The sequence below is a fragment of the Paramisgurnus dabryanus genome, chromosome 14 (genome assembly GCF_030506205.2).
Source record: "Paramisgurnus dabryanus chromosome 14, PD_genome_1.1, whole genome shotgun sequence".
In the NCBI taxonomy this organism is placed as follows: Eukaryota; Metazoa; Chordata; class Actinopteri; order Cypriniformes; family Cobitidae; genus Paramisgurnus; species Paramisgurnus dabryanus.
In genome coordinates this window covers 8,689,998-8,712,229 of record NC_133350.1, presented here as the reverse complement: position 1 = coordinate 8,712,229, position 22,232 = coordinate 8,689,998, and the positions used below count along the sequence as shown (strand labels likewise).

The following is a 22,232-nucleotide window of genomic DNA, read 5'->3' as shown; positions in this document are numbered from 1 at the left end:
TAAATTTAATAAAAGCTGCAGGCTTTCTTGAACATGTGTGTGTTTCTATCACACACACCCCTCTTATCATCAAACAGCCGTCTGAACTAGTGAGGGGGGCTTGGGGGAGTCCATCAGTGTGGATGCACAGCGCCGCCATGTGGATGGTAAGGATACTACAAGATGCTGAGGTTGAAGAGGCTCTGCTGTAACCCTGATGAAGGAGGGACCGGACTTCTGTTCGCATTGGGAGAGGCGCAGAGGAAACTTCTGCAGCTTGGCTTCTCCCGAAACATTTGCTACAGTTTGGACCTAATTCTGATTTCTGCTTCAAATCATTCGGAATGTATGCCTGATAACCCTACATATAAACCAGTACACCAGCAGTCTGAAGATTTTGTGATTTTGGGAGGGTAAGTGGAGACTTGACTTTACTTTTGCTGTGTATCAGAAGAGCGCAGCTAAGCTGTAACTTTGTAGCACGTACGTTTTTCGTTTGTTCGCGAAAAGGTTCATTTGCATCTGCTGCGTATATGAAAAGAAGAAAATAACTTTTTATAATTGTAAATACAATTAATAAAAATAATAAACATCGGTTTATAAAATCGATTCACAAGCATATAAATAGTTTGTATTTTTGTTATTATTAATTTAATATTATTAAATGTGTGTGTCAAGCAGCCAATCGTGTAAGATCAATCTATAGATCATTTAACTGAATAGAGCGTCTTTGCGCGCGGCTGTTATTTCTATTGGCTATAAAACTCATTTTGGAAGATGTGATAAGCATATTTAAAATTGTATATATTTTGTTAAATCAAAATAGGCCCTGGTATACCTGTGGTTAAGGTGAACAGAACTTTATTAACCTACATCAGATATATATTTCTGTATATAATAAATGGATACATTTGCTTGTTAATGCATGTGGATCGTTTGCAAATTATGTATTTACGCAATACTTGACAGTGCATGTCGTAGTATCACCTATGCTTTAGGATTTAAGTATAGGAGTGAGTTGTAAGTTATTTCTGCAGTGATGTCTTTAATAGTTCATAGACGTTGGGAATTAAATAACTTCATTTTGATCACAGTGTGAGTTCAAAAAAAAAAAGAGAAGGCCTTGCTCAGATAATTCTGCTTATAATTTAGATCAAGTCCCTCCTTTAAGGACTGACCGACACATTACTTACAAAGAGTAAATGGACAGGTGAACTGTTGAACTTACATCAGTTGTTTTATAGTTACTGACTTCCACATTTTTGGAAACAATAAATTAACATCCACAGATAACATCTGCGCATAAATCTTAATGTCACAAGCAACAATAATATCTGTTCCTGTCAAAAATTTCCAATCCTCAATCACCATTTAAAGGGGAGATATCATGAAAATCAGACTTTTGCCATGTTTAAGTGATATATTTGGGTCCCCAGTGCTTCTATCAACCTAAAAAATGTGAAAAAGATCAACCCAGTAACTAAGTTTTGGTAAACCATTCTCGTCAAGCATGTGAAAAAAATATGTCATTGAAATTTGGCTCCACCTGTGATGTCAGAAGGGGATAATACCGCCCCTTAATCTGAACTATCCAACCACGGCACTGCCATTTACTACAAAGATCAGCCCATTTGCATTTAAAAGAACACACCTAAAATAACTTGCAAAATGTGAATTATAACATGCTATAATAAATTATCTATATGATATTTTATGCTAGAAGTTCACATACGTACTCTGGGGACACCAAAGATTTATTTTACATCTTATAAAAGTCTTGTGAAATGTCCCCTTTAACAACGATAATAAAAGATAAGTGTAATTTTGCCTATATATTTTATTTTATTTATTTATTTATTTATTTTATATTTTATATATTTTATTTTATTTTTATTTAAAAAAAATATTTCTTTACAACAACATAACATTTAACCACGTAAATATAATTAATACAAGAATTAGACATTCAGACGGAAATTCACCTTAGCAATAGGCCTACTAATTATATCAAAAGCTTTCTATCTGCTGACCAATTAGAAATAACTTCTGGACACTAAACCACGCCCATATTAGGTTCTCAGATTTGCTGGCTTGTAATATTTCTGTCGTTCAAAGACAAGCTTTACCAATGTAAGTTTCATTAGTGTTTCAGTGTTTCACTCTCTTTCTTTGTAATGCCTCCAAAAATTATTATTTTCAAAATTATATGACTTTACCAGAGTAATAAACATGGTACGAAGTTTTCACAATCTTTTTCAGGCACAATATTGATATAGGTTTACCTTAGACATGTCTATGGAGCACATGCATATCCTAATATCCATTTCAAAAATCCAAAGCTACATCAACTTTTGAAGCATTATGTCAGACCCAAATTCAATTACAATCTATGTCCCTGTTGAACTAAATATTGTTAGAAATTAACATTGACATCTAGCAGGAATTTTATGGTTTGCTGATATATAATTATGCATTGGATATATTTAGTTAAACAAAGGCATTATGCTGCAAATTGCTTTATTGTTAATTCATACAATTCCCCATTTTAACAGCCATTATCTCTGAAAATATGTTTTACTTTGCAGTCTGTTTACTGTCTGTTTATTGATTTTCTCTGCCTAAAGATGACAGATGTTCAACAGACAGTCTAAGTGTGTTGTCTTTTATAAAAGATCAGTGTGGTCATCCTGTTTATGTCTCTCTTTAGGAAGGAGAATGAGGATGTTGGGAATATTGGTGCTTCTTGTGGTTCTTGTGAGTGTGGCACAAGGCCAGACTCAATCCTCGCCATGCACACGTGAGTTAATGTTCATTTAATGAAAATATGTATGAATGTATAAACAAAAAAATATTATTTTAAATATAATAACATAACATACAGACAGTAGAAGTTTGGAATACAATAAAATACAATCTTATCCTACTTTTTTAATCTATTACTTTCATTTACAGGAGTGAAATGGGTAAATGGTTGATATTGACTAAATATTTGTTTAATTTGTTTATGAAAAACATTTGGTCTAATAATAAGAAACGAGTGAAGACATAAGGAATTAAATTTCTCTATTATCAGTTGTATAAAAGGTCTTTGTATTATTAAAGGGATAGTTCATCCAAAAATTCTGTCATCATTTACCCAGCTTCATGTTGTTACAAACCTGTATATATTTCGTTGTTTTGATGAACACAAAGGAAGATATTTAAAAAATATGTTTGTAACTTAACCGTCTGTGGACCCCATTCACTATAGTAGGAAAAAATAATAATGTGGAAGTAAATGCCGTCCACGAACGGTTTGGTTATAAACATTTCTCAAAATATCTTCCTTTGTGTTTATCAAAACAACGAAATTTATACAGGTTTGTAAACAACATGAGAGTGAGTAAATAATGACAAAATTTTCATTTTTGGGTGAACTATCCCTTTAATACACCCTACAAGTTTTATAGCTTAAAACATTATCCTCATCTTTAAAAAAGCATTTATGTAATCAAGCTCAAAAAATTGGGGGTCTTAATAATGATGTATTTGGGTCATTCTACAGAAAAGGTGGAATTCGGGTGATGGAAATTTGCTTAAATGAACTTCTTTCAACATACCCAAAACTTCTTAACTTGTCAAATCTATGAATCCGCAAAACGGGGAGCTTAATCTATTTTTAACTTTTTAATACATTTTAATAAAGAATCTATGAGTAATTTATTTGTCATTGGTGTTACCTGTGATTTACACAACATTAATGTTGATACTAAATATTTTTTCTAATTACAGCTTGTGTATTTAGTTAAAGGTTGAGTAGAGGAATGATAACAGCAAGAAAAAAAATTGATTATTAATATTAGTTTAATTAAATTCTTCACCTTTACCCAACATTGTATGAAATTATTTGATTCTCAGTTTGACTTTTTTCTTTAAAACCAACAAAAACATTCAACCAAAAAGGCTTTGATGCAAAGACTGAAATATCAACAATGTCTTATATCCCATATCAACAACAAAATATTACTGGAAAGTACAAGAAAATACATTCATAACACCAAAACTTGGTTTAACACCAATGACACAATGTAACACCAATGACACAATGTAACACCAATGACAAAATTAGAATATAATAATAGATAATGAATATGATAAAACTTTCTGGGCCCTATTTTAACGATCTGAAACGCAAGTACGAAGTGCAAAGCGCAAGTGACTTTGTGGGCGGATCTTGGGCGCTGTTGCTATTTTCCCGGCGGGAGAAATAACTCTTCAATAAGGGGTTGGTCTGAAGTAGGTTCATTATTCATGGTTTGGGCGTAACGTCAAATAAACAAATCAGAAAGTCATCCAACATTCCCTTTAAACGCAAGTGCGCAAGTTCAATGGCGGGTTGCTATTATTATGACGGATTTACCAGGCGCACGCCAGGAGCGGTTCACAGCCGAGGAGACCGACGTTCTTGTAAGAGCAGTCAATGACAGAGAAGTTGTTTTGTATGGGGATAGGAGAAACCCGCCCAAATCAGCGTAGGTTAAACAGGCGTGAGAGGAAATAGCCACAATTGTCTCATCAGCTGGCATCCCCAGGACGTTGCGCCGCAAGCGCTACAATGATGTCAGGAGACGGGGAAAATCCCAAGCTTGCCAGCATAATTCGGCACGCCGTGTAACAGGAGGTGGATCTGCCTCAGGACCTGACGCCAGCAGAGGACATCGCTGCGTCCACCCTCACCGCTGAAAGCCAAGAAACGCAAGCAGTTCAACCCCAAAGTACACTTACAAATCAAGTTCACATAGATTAAGGTTTCTTATGAAAACATTTTAATTATTATTTACATAAAATAAACGTAATACAGCCACACAACAAACTTATGAAAATATCTTAATAACTATTTGCATGATAATTTTTTAATGCAGCCACACAAAATAAATAAAAACTATCACCACAATGCTCACCACTATGATTCCCCTTATCTCATGTGTTAATATTTTTAATTATAACAATTTATTATTTGCAAAAATAACTGTTGCATCTGTGTAGATTAGATAAGTAAAATGTGTGCGCGTTGTGCACGCTATACATTATGGTCATGCATGCGCCCTTAAAATAGCATAATGAACAATGCGCAACACACCACTGACTTTAGACTAGTTTTTTTCTGGTTAGTGGTGCAATTGTTTTTTGAAACTGCAAAATAGCATCAGGGATGGTTTGCGCTGGAACACGCCTCCTTTTTTCACTGAACCGCCCAGGGAGCGCAAGTTCATTCCCTAGTTTGCCGACGTGCGTCTGTGGAGGGAAAAACCCGCTGTGCGCCGGTACAAAATACGAATGATACAGTACATGCGTCACTGACAAAGTCAATTGCGCTGGGTGCAAGATAGGGCCCATAAACTTTCATAAAATTTTCCATCTTGTTTTGTTTTTATGCTTTTATGTTGGTCAGTTAAAGGAATAGTGCTTAGGAAGTACTCATTAGAGAAGTAACACTAATGATGGTAACACCAATGATGGTAACCCCAATGACAATTTACAGAAAAAAAACTAATATTTTAACAAAATGGCTGCCATTAACCATTTCATCAGAGATGTAACAATCACATACTTATTCAGTATAATGTATTTTTATGTAAAGATCTTAACACTCCCAGCTATAAAAAAAAAAAAGAGTAACACTAATGACATCCAAAAAAATCTTATCTCAAAATTCTTAGATATATCATGATATTTTAGACAAATAAGGTAAGACATCCCACAAACCTTTTGCCTTCCTCCACTGCACTTCTTTCACTGACCTCTTGACCCATGAAAAACTTCAAAGAGCTGATGCATTGTTTCAAAATAAAAGTGCTTTGGGTAGGGTAACGCCAATGACATAAATTTGGGGGACAAATATTTATTTGATATTATTCATATAAATAGTGTATTAAATTCATACAGGGTTTAAGGTAAATGTAAATTTGATTTGTTTTACAAAAAACATGGTTTTAAATAATAAGTACACAGTTCAACTTCCATGTATGATCAGAGGGACAGGGCAATTTTCTGGACCAGACATTTAAAAAAAAGTTTAAAAAAGACAAAAAAGAAAATTAAATAAATAAACTCTCTCGTCATTTTTAGGACAGTCTATATTTATTAAATATATATCATTATGGGATTATTGGGTCAAATTAAATGATTAAGGGGTCTGCAAAAGCAAGGGACAAGCATTTCCACCTTTTTTGTAGAATGACCCATTTGTGAAAACACATAGGCTAATTCATTTGCGAATGACTGGCCCAACTGCAAGAGAACAACACCTACTTATCCACCTTATTCTTGACGTAAATGCAGGCGCCGCCATCTTTGAGCTTATATGGGTAAAACTTCCAGGGAAGCCACTACATCCAATGGTAGTCCTATAGTAAGGGATATGAGTCTGCCGTTTTGACCGGCATTTTAATGCTTATTATGAAATCCAGGAAGACCGGCATAATTTGTGCAGTTAGGGGTTGCCATAATAGCTGATACAAACACCATAAATCTCTACAAAACATTTGTTTTAACCATAATACACGCACAAGAACTGAATGTATATGTGGCGCATGTGCATCTATAAACTATATCCACACATCCATCCATTAAAACCTTTCATAGAAACTGACAGTGAACAATAAATACAATAATTATTCAAAAACAATATAAAAATATGCTAATTTAGCTGCTTTATTTATTCTGCTACAATATATTATTACAAAAATGAAATTACAGTACAGAATATATAGCCTACGACATGAACTGCTTATTAGTAAATGTTTATAATAGTTTGTGATGTGTTTGCGCATACTTTTGTTATGTTTAAAAAAAAAAATTTTTTTAAATAAGCAAACAATTTCATAAGCTCATATTTTATCTACCACATACATAAAACAATAAAAACATGTAATAGTAGTTTAATATGTTTATTATGGTTTGTTTAAATAACTTACAATGTGTTGAATGAGAATCATAAGTTACTGCTGCTGTCGGATCGCGTGAAGCTTGATGTGTCGCCATCAAAACTAGATAAAAAATTGCCGTTTAAAAAAACCTCACACCAGAGGGACAGTTACATTTTAAACCATCACCTGAAAAGGATAAAAACAAGAAGTCTCTGTATATTCCGTGTATTAAACATTCGACTGACTGTCCCACTATAGAGATACTGGTATGTCTCTGTGCTTTTATATTTGCACATTGAAGAACCGTCACTCCCGAGGAACAACATGTAATGATTGAATATATCTTCATGTCATGTACCAGGACTCTTCTTAATTTCATCCTCACACTGGCTCATACATTAAATTATGACCGTAATCATCATGGAAACCTTGTTTCCGGTTCAGTGACAGTATGTGCCGGAAGTCGCCCCCATAATTCGTGCAAAGCATCATGGGACGTAGGAATAGTGTGGATACATCATCACAATATTAGCCCCGCCCTCATGCTTCTGAAGGAGTGCTTATTTAGATTGTAATGTCAACCAAACATTGCGCTATTCTTAGCTGTGATAAAACTATAACCTTCAAGCTTCAAAATTACATAAAAAGGTTTAAATTAATTAATTTAATGCTTCCATTAGTGGCAAAAAATGTAAGTGATTGTTTGGGTGTTTGTGACATGAATGTGCTTAAAAACTGTTTGAGTGTAACTTTTACACCTCAGGGAAAAATAATATAATAAAGAAACCATTCATGACCCCCTTAATAGCGTGTTCTTTTTTTTCAGAAAAAAGGGAATGTCCCATCGACTTGTATTTTGTCATTGATACATCGGAGACCATAGCTCTGCAGGAGAACCCACCTGGAAGTCTGGTAGACAGTATCAGGGATTTCACAATCCAATTTGCAGAGAAACTACAAAATTTTAAATACAGAGATGCAGTTGATATCAGCTGGTCTGTGGGAGGTTTTCACTTCTCCCAGGACTATAAAAACATCAGTACCGTCACCAGTAAGGATGAATTTATCAAGCAGCTGAAAATTAAATTGGCCAAAAACATGTACCTGGGCAAAGGGACGTACATTGACTGTGCCATCAAAAACATGACCAATCAGCTTGTCAATGTTTCTCCCCACCCCAACGCCACACGCTTCTCTGTGTTCATTACCGATGGTCACGTCACAGGAAACCCGTGCGGTGGGATCAAAGAGGCAGCGGAGCACGCGCGCGAGCACTCAATTAAACTTTTCTCCATCGGATCATCATCCAACAATCTTGAGAAGACGGGGCTTGAGGAGATTGCTAATTCACCTGCTGGACTTTATCGGGATAAATACATAGCAGTTGATCTTACAGGGGGACGGCCTCGCATAGCCACAGAAACAATTGACCGGATTTACGATTCAATGGTATTGCAGTGTACCTTTATGTACCTTTTTATTTGGTTTGCAGTTGTACAAAATAAATAAATTTGAATAATTTATAAATAAATTATTACAAATACATCTAAGTAAATTAAGATATATGTCATATAAATATGTATGTTATCTTAAAAATGTTTTAATTATTCAACTTTAATATCTTTTTCTTTCACAGCTTCATCTGGCTTACCAAGAGGTGAGAGTCATATCAACTAAACTGACTACATTTCTTTATTTTGACATTTAAGTTATGTTTTGTTGAGACAAGTTATGAATTGTCTAGATAGGACAAATTTCTGAATTGTGTCATCATAGTTTTAAGTAGTACCTCAATTTAATTTTTAATCCATTTTTATAGTGCTACTCAACAAAATGTTTGGAGACTCCAGGATCCCCAGGTCCAGCGGGACCCAGAGGACAGAAAGTGAGTATTTTAAGTTTGCGATACCAAGTGTCTACGACTAGCCAGTAATTTAGCTGTGTTTTTAGCATCTAACATGAATTTGGATTATTACAGGGAGCTAAAGGTGATAACGGTGGCGCTGGCCTCAAAGGTGCAAAAGGTCGTGCTGTAAGTACAAACTCAAGGATGCATTTTGGTAACATAGTTTTAAATAAAAGTGAAAGAAAATTGCATATCTAATATATACATTCCTGCCAGTATAATTTGCTTTAAATCAAAATGTGAAAACTTACAGGGAGATCCAGGTATTGAGGGACCAATTGGATATCCTGGACCTAAGGTAGGGGTCTTACTTTCCTCTTGTGCAATTATGTCAATTTTATTATCTCTATCTACATTCATGTTTATTTTTTCTTTATTAGGGAGTCCCTGGTTTCAAAGGTGAAAAGGTATGAGTGTTTTGAGAATTATCTGTAGTATCATAAAATATGCATAATGCATCAAAGACAGCAATTCCTTTTTTTAACACAATTCTCTGACATTTAGGGAGAAATTGGAGCACAAGGGAGAGTGGTAAGTTCCTCAATGTGTGTTTTTCTTAGCTTACCCAATGCATGTGTTTAAAAAATATGAATGAAACATTTTTATTTTTTGTATACCAGGGTGTTTCAGGAGGTCCTGGCCGGAATGGAACAGATGGGCAAAAGGTTGGTTATGTTGGTTATATAGCGTCAGAGTGATGGTTGGATATTTTAACTGACTTGAAATTTATAGACTCATGAAATAATAATCGAAATTCCAATATGTCAACAGGGAAAAATTGGAAGGATTGGCGCCCCTGGCTGCAAAGGTGACCCGGGTGACAAGGTGTGTGAGTTTTTCTTTTCGATCATCATTTGGATATAAGGTGTTAACATAGAGGGTCACTGACAAATAAATATTTCTTTAACAGGGTCCTGATGGCTATTCTGGAGAAGTTGGAGAACCCGGTCTTCCAGGGTCTCCAGGAGAGAAGGTACCTGATACAGAAAAGGAAAATCTGCCTCTTAGTCGAATTGTTGGTTTGAGATGTCATGCCTTCTGACTTTGTTCTCAGGGTGATCCGGGTCGTTCAGGAAGACCAGGTCTAGCCGGCCCACCTGGAGATCCTGGACCCAAAGTAAGTATTCACAGCTGAAGATATTACAATGGTATTTGCTATCAATCATGTTTTAATATGCTCTCTGATGCCCCCTACAGGGAGAACGAGGAAGTCCTGGATCACCCGGAGTTCCCGGTCTGAAAGGAACTGCTGTATGTATTTATTTAAATCAGCTTTATGATTTCGAAAAATGTTGATCTATAAGTATTTAGATTGTTTTATGTTTTGTTTTATAGGGGACACCTGGGGGACCTGGACCGAAAGGCGATCCTGTGAGGAGCTTTTACATTTATATTTTTTGTATATTGCATTTTCCCCCTGTAAACTAAGATGACCTGTGTAAGATTTGTTATATTTTATAATGATTTTTAGGGAAGGCGAGGTGACTTTGGACCCAAAGGCAGCACTGGAACGAACGGGCCGAAAGGAGAGAGGGTCAGTGTTGTTTAAAATTTCTTTTTATAAAGGTCTTTGTCTTTATTAAAATTAGTTACTGTAATAACTTTCTCTCTCTTTTTAAACTCAGATTTCATATAAGGAAAGACAATGCTTTAGTGGTGTTTTTAATACATAAATCTAATGTATTGACTTATTATTTAATCTGATTATAATTTGACAGGGTGAGCCAGGTCCTGAGGGTACCAGGGGTCTTGCAGGTGAAGTTGGGAACAAAGGATCTAAGGTACAAAACCTGTTTTCAAACTGTTTTAAACAGGACTGAGAGTCTTTTAAACAGGACATTTTAGGGCGGAATAAATAAATATAAATATTTACTGACCTAAATGCTTGTTTTTGAAACTTCTAGGGTGATCCTGGACTTCCAGGACCAAGAGGCCCACCAGGAGCTTCTGGGGAACCCGGAAGAAATGTAAACAATACATAATCAAAATTGTCTTTATTAATAAATGTCAAATGTTAAGACACAAAAGGGCCTGTGGGAACAATACACATTGGCTGTGTTTTTAGTATGATGGCATCTTTTATGGTTTCGGACCGGCTTCCAAATCATTATGTTATGTCTGATGATGTTGAACAAATTAACTTGCAATGGCCATAAAGGTTTTTTCTTAGTGGAAAATAATCAATAGTTAAACAAGATATCATAAACAGCATTAAAGGGATAGTTTACCCGAAAAAAAAAAAAATCTGTCATCATTTACTTATGCAATTAAAGATATTTTGAAGATCTGGGGCACCATTGACTTCCATAGTAGTTAAAATAAACTATGGAAGAAAATAGTGCCCCAGATTTGTTTGGTTATTGACATTTTTCAAAATATTCTCATGTGTGCACATCAGAACAATAAAAGAAATTTAAATAAAATGAAGTATAAAGATTTGTGGAAAAAATAATTTTTAATAATAAAATATTTATTACTTAAAAAGAAAGTTGGAACAACCTGATGGTGAATAAATGATGACAGAATTTTCATTTTTTGGTCAAGTATCCTTTTATTAAGTTTATATAGCAAATAATTTCCTATCTGCAATTTAAAGGAATAGTCTACTCTTTTGCCATATTAAACTATGTTATTACCTCAACCTAGACGAATTAATACATACCTATCTTTTTTCAATGCGTGCACTATACAGCGCGTTATGAATGTGTTAGCATTTAGCCTAGCCCCATTCATTCCTATGGTACCAAAAAAAAGTTTTATTTTGTGGCACCATACTTGCTAGTATAACTCCTCATGTAACAGTCTTTAAATAGGGAAAACACAGAAGTGTTTGGTGGCTTCCCTTTTTGGTACCATAGGAATGAATGGGGCTAGGCTAAATGCTAACACATTCACGACGCGCTGTACAGTGCACTCATTTAAAAAAGATAGGTATGTATTCATTCGTCTAAGTTGAGGTATAACATAGTTTAATATGGCAAAAGGGTAGACTATTCCTTTAATTTGGGTTTAGGTTTGTTAGTGAACTTTTTACAGTATTTACAATGATGGAATCAGCTTAGGATATAAGCAAGTGTTATGTTTTCATTAAATCTAGAGCCTATTCATCTACAAAAGTAAACTTGTTTTTTTTCTGCTGAAGGGTTCACAAGGTGACCCAGGTGATGCTGGCCCTAGAGGTGACCCCGGCCCCCCAGGACCAAAGGTACTTCAGACAACGTCACACAAAGATTTGACTAAATATTACTTCAATAAAAAAACTTGTTAGTCTTTTATAAAGAGAGGATTTTGTTTCGGTTATCATAGGGTGATTCTGGCAGAGCTGGATTCAGCTATCCTGGACCAAGAGGACCTACGGTACTGTAATAAGTTAAATATTGACCGCAGTTCTTGCAGTTACTTCAGATCACATCACATATTGCAAAAATAGTTGTTAAAAGTTATAATCTTTTCACAGGGTGACAGGGGTGATAAAGGTGCACCTGGACCAAGAGGAAGCAGAGGAGATTGTGGATCAAAGGGTGATCCAGGCACTAAGGGAACTTCAGGAGAGCCTGTGAGCAATTTTTTGCCACATTTTTATGTTTACTGGGCCCTAGTGACACAACTAGTTGACGAGATGCATAGTTCAGGAACCTAATGTGGATTCTGTCATGTTACTGTGTTACAGGGAGAACCCGGACCCCCAGGAGAACCTGGACCAAGAGGGCTCAAAGGAGGTCCAGGAAGAGATGTAAATATATATTCAGTCACATAAAATTACCAGAACATTTTAACGTTCGTTACCAGCGCAGCTTAAGCATTCATTTTCACTTAGACTTTTTTTTACAGGGTGATCCCGGCTCAGAAGGAGATCCTGGTCTTACTGTAAGCATTACGATAAAGATTTTGTAATCGCTTAGTTGCACACAGTTACTTTAGGAATGCGGTTTCAATTGTGTTTATGTTTTGCTCAGGAATGTGATGTCATGAACTATGTCAGAGAGACCTGTGGATGCTGTGGTAAGATTATTGTAATCTTTTCAATCAAAGGGTTTGCTACTCTAATAAGTTCGATTTGGTTCAACAAGAGCCGTCTCTTGTGTTTCAGACTGTGAAAAGAGATGTGGGGCCCTGGATATTGTGTTTGTGATTGACAGCTCAGAGAGTGTGGGGCAGACAAACTTTACCCTGGAGAAGAACTTTGTGATCAACACCATCAACAGACTGGGCTCATTTGCAGATGATCCCAGTTCTGAGACAGGTGAAAAGACTAAACATTGTTTTAATTCATTGTATTCTCAGTGATCCACTTTATGCTATAGATGCAAATGATATCTTTAAAAAAGAGTACCATGACAAAAATACAATTTAAAATGAACATTTAAATAAGTTTAGTAGAGGCTATCTAACCATCTTTCTGTAACTATCATGTGCAACGTTTCTCAGGAATCAGAGTCGGTGTTGTTCAGTTCAGTCACAATGACACATTCGAGGCCATTAACCTCAATGACTCCAAGATCGACTCTCTGCCCGCCTTCAAAGAAGCCGTGAAGAAGCTGGAGTGGATCGCCGGAGGAACGTGGACTCCTTCCGCCATGAAGTTCGCCTACGAAACCCTGATCCATGGCAGCCGTCGTGCAAAGGCTAATATCACCGTGGTTGTTATCACAGATGGCCGGTACGACCCCCGCGATGATGACCAACTGCTCGGTTACCTCTGCCAGAAAGATGAAACCGTTGATGTCACTGCCATTGGAGTTGGGGACATGTTTGAAAAGAAGCATGACGACGAAAGCCTGAAGTCCATCGCCTGTAACAATGGAGCGATTATGAGCATGAGGGGTTTCGCTGATCTGGTGGCAGAGGATTTCGTCGATAAGAATGAGCATGTTCTATGCCCAAGTGAGTCATGTTAAACTCAAGAGTTAAATATGTTTATCGATTTTTTTTTAATAGACTATAATCTATATATAATAACATTTGCAATAAAATTAGCATATAATAAATGCAATAATACTATATTATTTTGTACTGTATATAGTTTTATATAAAATTTTAAAGAGGTCATATGATGCGCTTTTATGTTTTCCTTTGCCTTTGGAGTGTTAAAAGCTGTTTGTGCATATAGAAGATGGACAAAGATTAAAGGGGACATATCATGAAAATCTAACTTTTCCATGTTTAAGTGCTATAATTGGGTCCCCAGTGGTTCTATCAACCTAAAAAAAAGTGTAAAAGATCAACCCAGTAACTTAGTTTTGGTAAACTATTCTCTGCAAGCATAAAAAAATTGGTCATTGAAATCTGACTTCCCCTGTCATGTCAGGGACAATAACACCCCTTAATCTGCACTATCCAACCACGACACTGCCATTAAAGGAATATTCCATTTTCTTAAAAGAAAAATCCAGATAATTTACTCACCACCATGTCATCCAAAATGTTGATGTCTTTCTTTGTTCAGTCAAGAAGAAATTATGTTTTTTGAGGAAAACATTGCAGGATTTTTCTCATTTTAATGGACTTTAATAGAGCCCAAAATTTAATACTTAACTCAACACTTAACAGTTTTTTTCAACGGAGTTTCAAAGGTCTATAAATGATGCCAAATGAGGCATAAGGGTCTTATCTAGCAAAACAATTATCATTTTTGACAATAAAAATAACAAATATACACTTTTAAAGCACAACTTCTCGTTTAAACGAGAAGTTGTGCTTTAAAAGTGTATATTTGTTCTTAACAAACGTGTCCCAGCCAATAAATGACAAGAAGGATTTGGGAGTGGGGGTTGGGAACGTTCATGACTATTTTAGAAGGCACGTAAGGGAGGGGGAGGAGCTAGCTACGCTCCGTTTTGTTTGACAACACTGTGAACGTGAACAAGAAGTGACGTCACACAGATTCGCTTAGAGCGGTTTTAAAGTCTTGAACGGGGCGTAACATTTCCGTCACACGCTTGAGGTATTCTGCCAACACACTGGATAGCTGGCCAATCAGAGCACACGCTTTTCAGAATGATTTAAAATCGACGCGTTTCAGAAAGGCAGGGCATAAAGGAGAAACAATAGTGTACGGTATGTGAAAAATAATGTTTTTTACCCGTAAACCGCGTTATAAACTGCATTACACAAAATATACAAAATGATGTTCTTTTTTAGCAACGTCATATGACCCCTTTAATAATTTCCCAATTTTCTGTTTTTCCTCTTTCTTGTTTCCTCTACTTTGTAGTAATGAAACATTGTGAGAAAACGCTACAAATAACTTTTATTGAATTGTAAAGCCTTTAAATCGCCTTTTAAACTTAATGTTTTATTTTGTATGTTTTAGATCCTGAAATTGTTTGCCCCGATCTTCCATGCAAATCTGGTAAGTTGTTTTTCTGATCTGTCCATACTTAACCTAACAAACTAGGTAAGACTAAAACAAGTTAAATGTATATGACAAATTTCATGTTCTTTTATTTATCCTTTATCTTCTCAACTGTATTCGAATTGCCTTTCACAGGGTTTGAATAGGGGACAAGTGCAAACAGGCTAATATAAAATAATGTCCAAAACAGGTCCAAAAACCCAAATCATTTTCTACATAAAATGATGCAACATTCTGTAAAAATATACCCTTGATATATTTAATGTTGACTGAGTGTTAAAATTAATTAAAAAAATCAAGCGTAGATCATGAGAGTTTAGCCTGGATTTCACACACAAGGTAATGTGTTGTTATACATTTGTAAAATGTAATAAACCTGCCCAGTCTGACAAGCGAGGCATCGATTGTCAGTGTTCAGTACCACCCAAACATTGCAGTAGGATCGTTTTAGGCGGAGCCATTTGCTAGGAGGGCTCCTAAACTATTGTTTCAACACTCACTTGCAGATGTGGGGTCTACCTGGAATGAGTATCCCGTACATATCGCCCTTGCAGAGGAGGGGAAGGACAGTCCCATCCCGAACACTGTACCGAGTGTCGCAAACTTAATCGACAATCTACAAGAGGCCAAACACCCAGATGCCTACACCAAGGCTATAGCTACATTGGCTTACTCAGCCCAGAGAGCCAAGATGGCCTCTGGTCCTGACAAACAGAAATGGACCGATCTTTTCATTGACTCGTTTAGAGTCCTCTATTCTGACATCACGGGAGACCCAACCAAAGCTCTTGGCTTGTGTTAGGGCTCAGTTAATAAAGCATGATATTGGGCAATTTAAAAAAAAAACACACTGATAGTTAGTAAAAATAGGAAGCACTTGGCCTCGCTGTAGAGTTGTGCTTATGAATTCTTGAGTAAAACGCTAGCTGGACTACGCATGAATTTCGTCATCAATTCGTTGTTGCGTTAGCAGTTATGATCTAACGCAGTTACTAATAATCTAGCATGAACAATAATGAGCATATTGGCTAGATTAACAATTATTGCTACTTACACGTCTATGCTTTCCTCGTAGTTCCTTTCTAAGTTAATGTGAAATAGCTATCTTTGTCTCTGACCTCAATGTCTGCTATGCTGGAAATCTTTTTCTTTAAAGGAAGAAAATTAGATTACAAACTTGAACACTTTTTACCTGTGCAACACGCTTGAATCCTCAGGGTTTAAAGACTCTTGTAAATCTGGGAGATGGGTTAGTGTTGTAAATAAAGGATTCGTGGTTATCATACTTGAAATCTTAGTTTAAAAAATTAAGGGTTTGAATAAAAATTCTGTCATCATTTAATCCCCTCAAGTTGTTCAAAACCACATAGACTTTCTTTTGTCCATGAAACACAAATTAAAAAAGAGTTTACCCTTTATCCTACCCTTTTTTTATACATGGGGGCCGTAAAATTAACTTTAATAAATGTATTAGCTAGCATAAAGTAACAATAGGCAATACCATTTTTCGGCCGCTCCAAACACTTTCCTGTCTAAACGTCACCATACTGTCTAAATAAAAGCCTACAAAAAAAAAGAAAAGAAAAGAAAAGCTGATGGGTAAAATTAACAAGACAGTCAGTGGCCGTCGGTGGGATTAATGGATGATGTCAATTAACAAAAGAATCCAAATCGAATGTCTTGAAAGACAGGTTTGCTAAAACGGGGATAAATAAAGTGAGTGGGTGAATTTTTTCACTGAAGGGGGGTATTTATGTCTTAACACCTTGTAAAAGTGGATTTTGCATAATATGTGCCCTTTAAAAAATCTTGGGGCAATTTCGCGGACAGTGTTTACATGAATCCAGGACTAGGCCTTTGTTATTTTAGGACATTTAGGTAGTTTACAAAAACATTAATGGTATGCATCTTGAGACAAAACAATGCCACTGACATATGTTAAAGTCGCCATGAAACGGAAGTAGCAATTGTCTTATTTTTCTTGTGGTGGCATATATCCGATAAAAAACTACTTCTGAAATGTTGTTATTTGCTAATCGCTGCAATCTTTTCCCGGACCCCGCCCACATGCCATACCGAAAGTAAAGAGATTGTTTTTGAGAAGGGGGAGGTGATTTGCATTTTTGATTAAAGATTATAAGGGCACATTATTATTATTATTATTATTATTTAATAATGAAGCTCACAGAAAAATACCCCAGTAGTCCAAAAGAAGTAGTTTTTCAGTTCAATTTCATTGTGACTTTAAGATATGTCAGTGCAAGTTTTTTTTTAAATGAAGGCATTTCAAACATGCATTTTAGTCTGGGAGTAAACCACCACCTAATGTGTTCCATTAACCCCCTGGGGTCCAAAAACGCGGCGCCGCGTTTTGACGTGTTTTCTCCTTATCATGGCAGAATCAACTTAAAATACTCCATCATTAATAATCATACACTTACGTGTTTGACATCATTTGAAACTGTAAAGGGTCTTCTTTAATATGTGTACATTCACAATAACAACAGATCTTTGTGTTTTTGTTAAATAAAGAAAATAAACAGGGTGCGCATCCAGACATTTCTGTCTCCGCCAGCTGTCTCTCAAATCACGTTACAAAAATCAATTGAAACTCAGCGAATACTCGTCACACAAACATGATACACATATCCAAAGAAAGCCTGAAATGTTTATTTTTAAACAAGCTAATTATAATCGAAAACAAATATTGCCTGTTTATATAATCTGCATGTATTTGTCCTCACATTCTTTACTATAGTTCCCTCTCACATTCCTGCCTCATTATGCAGCTCATTATGTGAGTCTTTTGTTTGCTAGCTGTCAATCAATCTTTCTCACATACGGCCCCTCTAAACAAAAAGTGTCTTACAATTTCTAAATCAATATATTGTTTTATGTGAATGAGTATGCAGGATGATTTTCACATCATTTTAAAGAAAAAACTCTAGACTACTAGATTCTGTTTAGAAAAGTCTTGTTAAAACATGTTTAGTATGGGTTTTGTGGACTCATATCAGTGCCTAAAAAATTTAGCTTTTTTCAAAACCATGCATAAACATTTTTCTCTCAAAAATACAAACATATTGTACATACATGTAGCTCATATAATATTTTAGCCCAGTTTGTGCTGAACGCAGTGTTATGAGACACTTGCCATTAATATGTTTAAAGCAACTGAAAAAAGACCAAATGTAAGAGCATGACCTCTGACAGTGTCCCAAAATGGTCGGACCCCAGAGGATTAAAAGTACATTTTATTGAAATGGGGGTGATTAAATGATAACAGATTTATTTTTATTTTTTTTGAGTGAATAATTCCTCTAAAGCATCTATACATATGCCATTAGTTATTAAACTTGCTATGTTCAAATTCATTTAAATCAGTTTTGCACTTTGCACATTGTGACTGAATTCCAAAGCTTCTCATAGATGTATAAAGTGTTTTAGTGCTGTTTTACCCTTGTTGATCATCAGATGTCACCTGCAGTGACTTTTTTTAATCTATCGTGCAACATCTGCAAGTCTGTGGAAAAGTGCTTTAGCTAATGTTACGCATTTTTGTTTAATTCTTTATATATCCTAAATTACTCTGAGTTATTAATTAGCTTTTTAGGCAGCATTAAAGGAACAGTATGTAAGAAATTTATAGCAATTAATCATAAAATGGCCCTGATATGTCACTAGACATTAAGAAATAATTTTCATTTCAAATACTTATATCACTGACAACAGTGGTCTGGCCAGGATACTGTCATTTAAAGGTGCAGTGTGTAAATTTTAGCGGCATCTAGTGGTGAGGTTGCGAATTGATATCAAAGGCTCAGTCCGCTGCTCACCCCTCGCTTTTGAAGCACATAGAGAAGCTATGGTAGCCGCCAACGGAAACACACATCATTGTTGGAGACAACTTTGTAAAAAAAGGGTTGTCCGTGAAGGGCTTCTGTAGAAACATGGCGGCACAAAATGGTGACTTCCACGTAAAGGGACCCTCTGTGTATGTCGATAAAAATGTCTCATTCTAAGGTAATAAAACATAGCAGTTCATTATAAAAAGGTCTTTATACACCCCTGATAATATTTTGTATATTATTTTTCATTGCTTTTTAAAATTACACACTGCACCTTTAAAAAGTGGAATTGCAGCCCTCAACTGATGTTTATGTTGTCATTTTGTGTATTGGCCACCAGTTGTGTGATTGCAGTACCAGTTTTAGCCACAAGTTTTGTGATTGCAATATAATTTTTGGCCACAATCCTACATACTGTTCTTTAAGCTTTAGAGAGTCCAAAATGTATGATTAAAATAGATCTATATACAGATAGACTTGTGCTTTTCTGTAGCTTCTTATGTTAATGACCATCTATGTGACATATATTGCACCGCATACAGTATATGCAGTGATTTTTATATCAGGCAATGTTTATATTAAGCAGTTGATTTTAACTGAAAATACATATTAATGTAAATTAGCTGTGTATACATTGACAATAGCTTCCGAGACTGAAAGTGTACTATTCAACATTTAGTATGAATACTAAAGAATGCCATAATGGTCAAAAATTGGTAATTTTTCTTTATAATGCGAAAGTATGTATATTTAATTAAAATGTTAGGTGACACTGTTTATCCGAATGGTGAAGTGAAAATGGTGTTAGCTCTTGGACTGCAGACAATGTTTAGCCGAAACAATGTGAATTATTTGTATCAAATAAACTTCTTTAGCAATCAAATGCTTATTGTGTGTAGGTTTATCTGTTCTAGAATTAAGCCGTTGTCATGATGAGCTATTTTAATCCTTTGAACATTTCAACAGTGGTGGCCGGTGACTTCTTTTTTTCGAGGGTGGACAATGCGAAATTCATCACAACATGTATATAGCTCGCATTGTGTGTGGTTCGTAATTTCAAAATATGTGTTCTCCGTGTCGAGTGATCCTATGTACATCAAAATAAGTGCCTGCTGCAGACGCGTCTAAAGGGTTTATGATAAAAAAGATGCTCGCATTTGCCAGATACTCTTATAATCTCATGCGTAATCAGAGTTAACTGTTAAGGGAGTGTCTTGCGTGTATTTTGTGAACATGAGCGTCTCTTTTATCATAAACGGTTTTGACGCATGGGCAGCAGGCACTTATTTTTACAAAACACGTGATGCACATGGTTCACATGACGCAACAAACACATATTTTGAAAACATAAGCAACACACACATTTGAATTCGCGCCCCTCGGAAGAGCAGTCAAGCGCCCCCACTGCACTTCACACACTTTATTCAGTTTAATGAGTTTAATTCCACAAGAATTTTAGTTTTGATAATACCTACAGTTGCATTAAAAAAATATGTTTGAAATGCATATTGTTTTTAAATATTAGAGATTTTAGAGATTCCACATGAATGAAGTTGCATTTACACTCTTTTTGTGTTTTACAGAGCCAGCAGTAGCCAACTGCATCCAGCGTCCAACTGATATCATCTTCATGTTGGATGGCTCAGAACGCATGGGTCTGGAGAATTTCCGCTATGCACGTGAGTTTGTGGAGAATGTCGCTCGCCGTCTGACCCTGGCCCGTGGAGACGACGATACACGCAATGCCAGGGTGGCTCTTCTGCAGTTCGGTAATGATAAAGATAATAATGTGACCTTTCACCTTACCAGCAACATTAATGTCATCTCTGATCGCCTTGCCAAGATGACGTACCTGGATGCTACTTCCAACGTTGAGAATGGTATTATCTACGCCATCAACAATATTGTTAGGAGCGAAACCAAGCAATTGGCTAGGCAAAATGCTGAGCTGTCGTTCGTCTTCATCACTGATGGGGTCACCAACACTAACAATCTGACTGAGGGCATCGCCGCGATGCGCAAGGCAGAGGCCGTTTCCACCGTGATTGCTATGGGCAGCGACGTTGACAACGAAGTTCTGACGAAGCTTGCACTGGGAGACCAGACGGCTATTTTCAGGGGGCAAGATTTTGCCCAGCTGAGCAAAGCCAGCTTTTTTGAGCGCTTGATTCGGTGGATCTGCTGAGGGGTGGGTTCATAGTAGAGGGGCGTGAATTGGTGCGTCATTGAGTTGAGCACAATAATAAAAGTAGAACAAATGTTATACTATGTTCAAAATGTGATGCATTTCTGTGAAAGCATAAATGATTTGTTAAACACTACTGGATTGAATGACATTTTAGCTTTTGAAACATCTTGGTAGAGACCCTAAGTGGACCATTGAATGGATAAAAAACTATTATTTGCTTGAACTCAATGATGCACCAATGGAGAGGGGCTGGGTACAGAAAAACATTGCAGTAGAGGTCACCTGTAACATTTCAAAAAATTTGTATTGAATGTGTATTTTGACAAATTTGCAAAATGTAGTTTTTATGTCTGTATTTTTTATGCTGAAAGGCCTTTAGCATATTTTTTGTTTTGTATATTCCTCTACACAAGGTGCTAAACCAGCAGATTATGACTGGAGTTTTCATTGAAGAAGTGTTTTCATGATGCACGTTAATAGGAAGTGCACCGATTCAGGGGTACAAAAATCCATTCCAACAAGTACACTTACATGTGCCAAATCATTAATGCATATTAGAGATTTGATTACATAGTATTATTCAAATTTGCATTGCCATTGATTTAAAAAAGGGCCTATACAGAAAATCTATGCCAGCTTCCATAGCACATGCACTCTTAATTCAACACATGCTTAGGATGTCTGTGTTTCAGATTAAACATGTACATTTAGTGAAAATAGAAATTTTGTTCACCCATGTTTTAATATAAATGATGATACGGCTATACTCCATTATTATAAGCACCACTTTATTTCAGGAACCAAAAAGGATTGGATATTTGACATGCTATTGGACACTTGAATGATAAATTCCATAGTTGCTGTCAAACAGAAGTCTTAAAAGTACAATAAACCAAAACTGTGGTAACACAACTGGGGTGTCTGGTTTGTTATTTTTACCGAACAACACACTGAGAAACCAGAAGTGGTTTTGCAGGGTGCACTAAATTCACATTATGCACTTTGGATCAGAGTCAACAACAGTTTAAGGTCCGTACTGTCATTGATT

At 36.0% G+C, this 22,232-nt stretch overlaps 1 protein-coding gene across 2 annotated transcripts; it reads left to right on the top strand.

Annotated features, from left to right (window-relative positions):
• Positions 1-209: 209 nt before the first annotated feature.
• On the top strand, positions 210-22,096 carry col6a2 (collagen, type VI, alpha 2). 2 transcript variants are annotated; one of them, XM_065241010.2, is made up of 28 exons: positions 210-392; positions 2,687-2,776; positions 7,714-8,336; positions 8,524-8,544; positions 8,707-8,772; positions 8,866-8,919; positions 9,047-9,091; positions 9,174-9,200; positions 9,298-9,324; positions 9,414-9,458; positions 9,565-9,618; positions 9,704-9,766; positions 9,848-9,910; positions 9,991-10,044; positions 10,129-10,164; positions 10,265-10,327; positions 10,512-10,574; positions 10,698-10,760; positions 11,936-11,998; positions 12,100-12,150; positions 12,251-12,349; positions 12,464-12,526; positions 12,625-12,660; positions 12,750-12,795; positions 12,884-13,036; positions 13,222-13,677; positions 15,107-15,145; positions 20,580-22,096. In XM_065241010.2, exons 2-28 carry the CDS (start codon positions 2,695-2,697, stop codon positions 21,179-21,181), a joined length of 3,057 nt encoding a protein of 1,018 aa, XP_065097082.1. In that variant the 5' UTR covers positions 210-392; positions 2,687-2,694; the 3' UTR covers positions 21,182-22,096. The 2 variants fall into 2 exon arrangements, with proteins under 2 accessions (XP_065097082.1, XP_065097081.1); XM_065241009.2 differs by having other exon boundaries at positions 7,696-8,336.
• The last annotated feature ends 136 nt before the right edge of the window (positions 22,097-22,232 follow it).

Bases quoted from the DNA above. Each gene is read 5' to 3' on its own strand.
- col6a2 (XM_065241009.2), top strand. From the start codon at position 2,695: ATGAGGATGTTGGGAATATTGGTGCTTCTTGTGGTTCTTGTGAGTGTG. The intron at 2,777-7,695 runs GTGAGTTAATGT...CCCCCTTAATAG, and splicing joins TCAATCCTCGCCATGCACAC to CGTGTTCTTTTTTTTCAGAA. The intron at 9,767-9,847 runs GTACCTGATACA...CTTTGTTCTCAG, and splicing joins CAGGGTCTCCAGGAGAGAAG to GGTGATCCGGGTCGTTCAGG.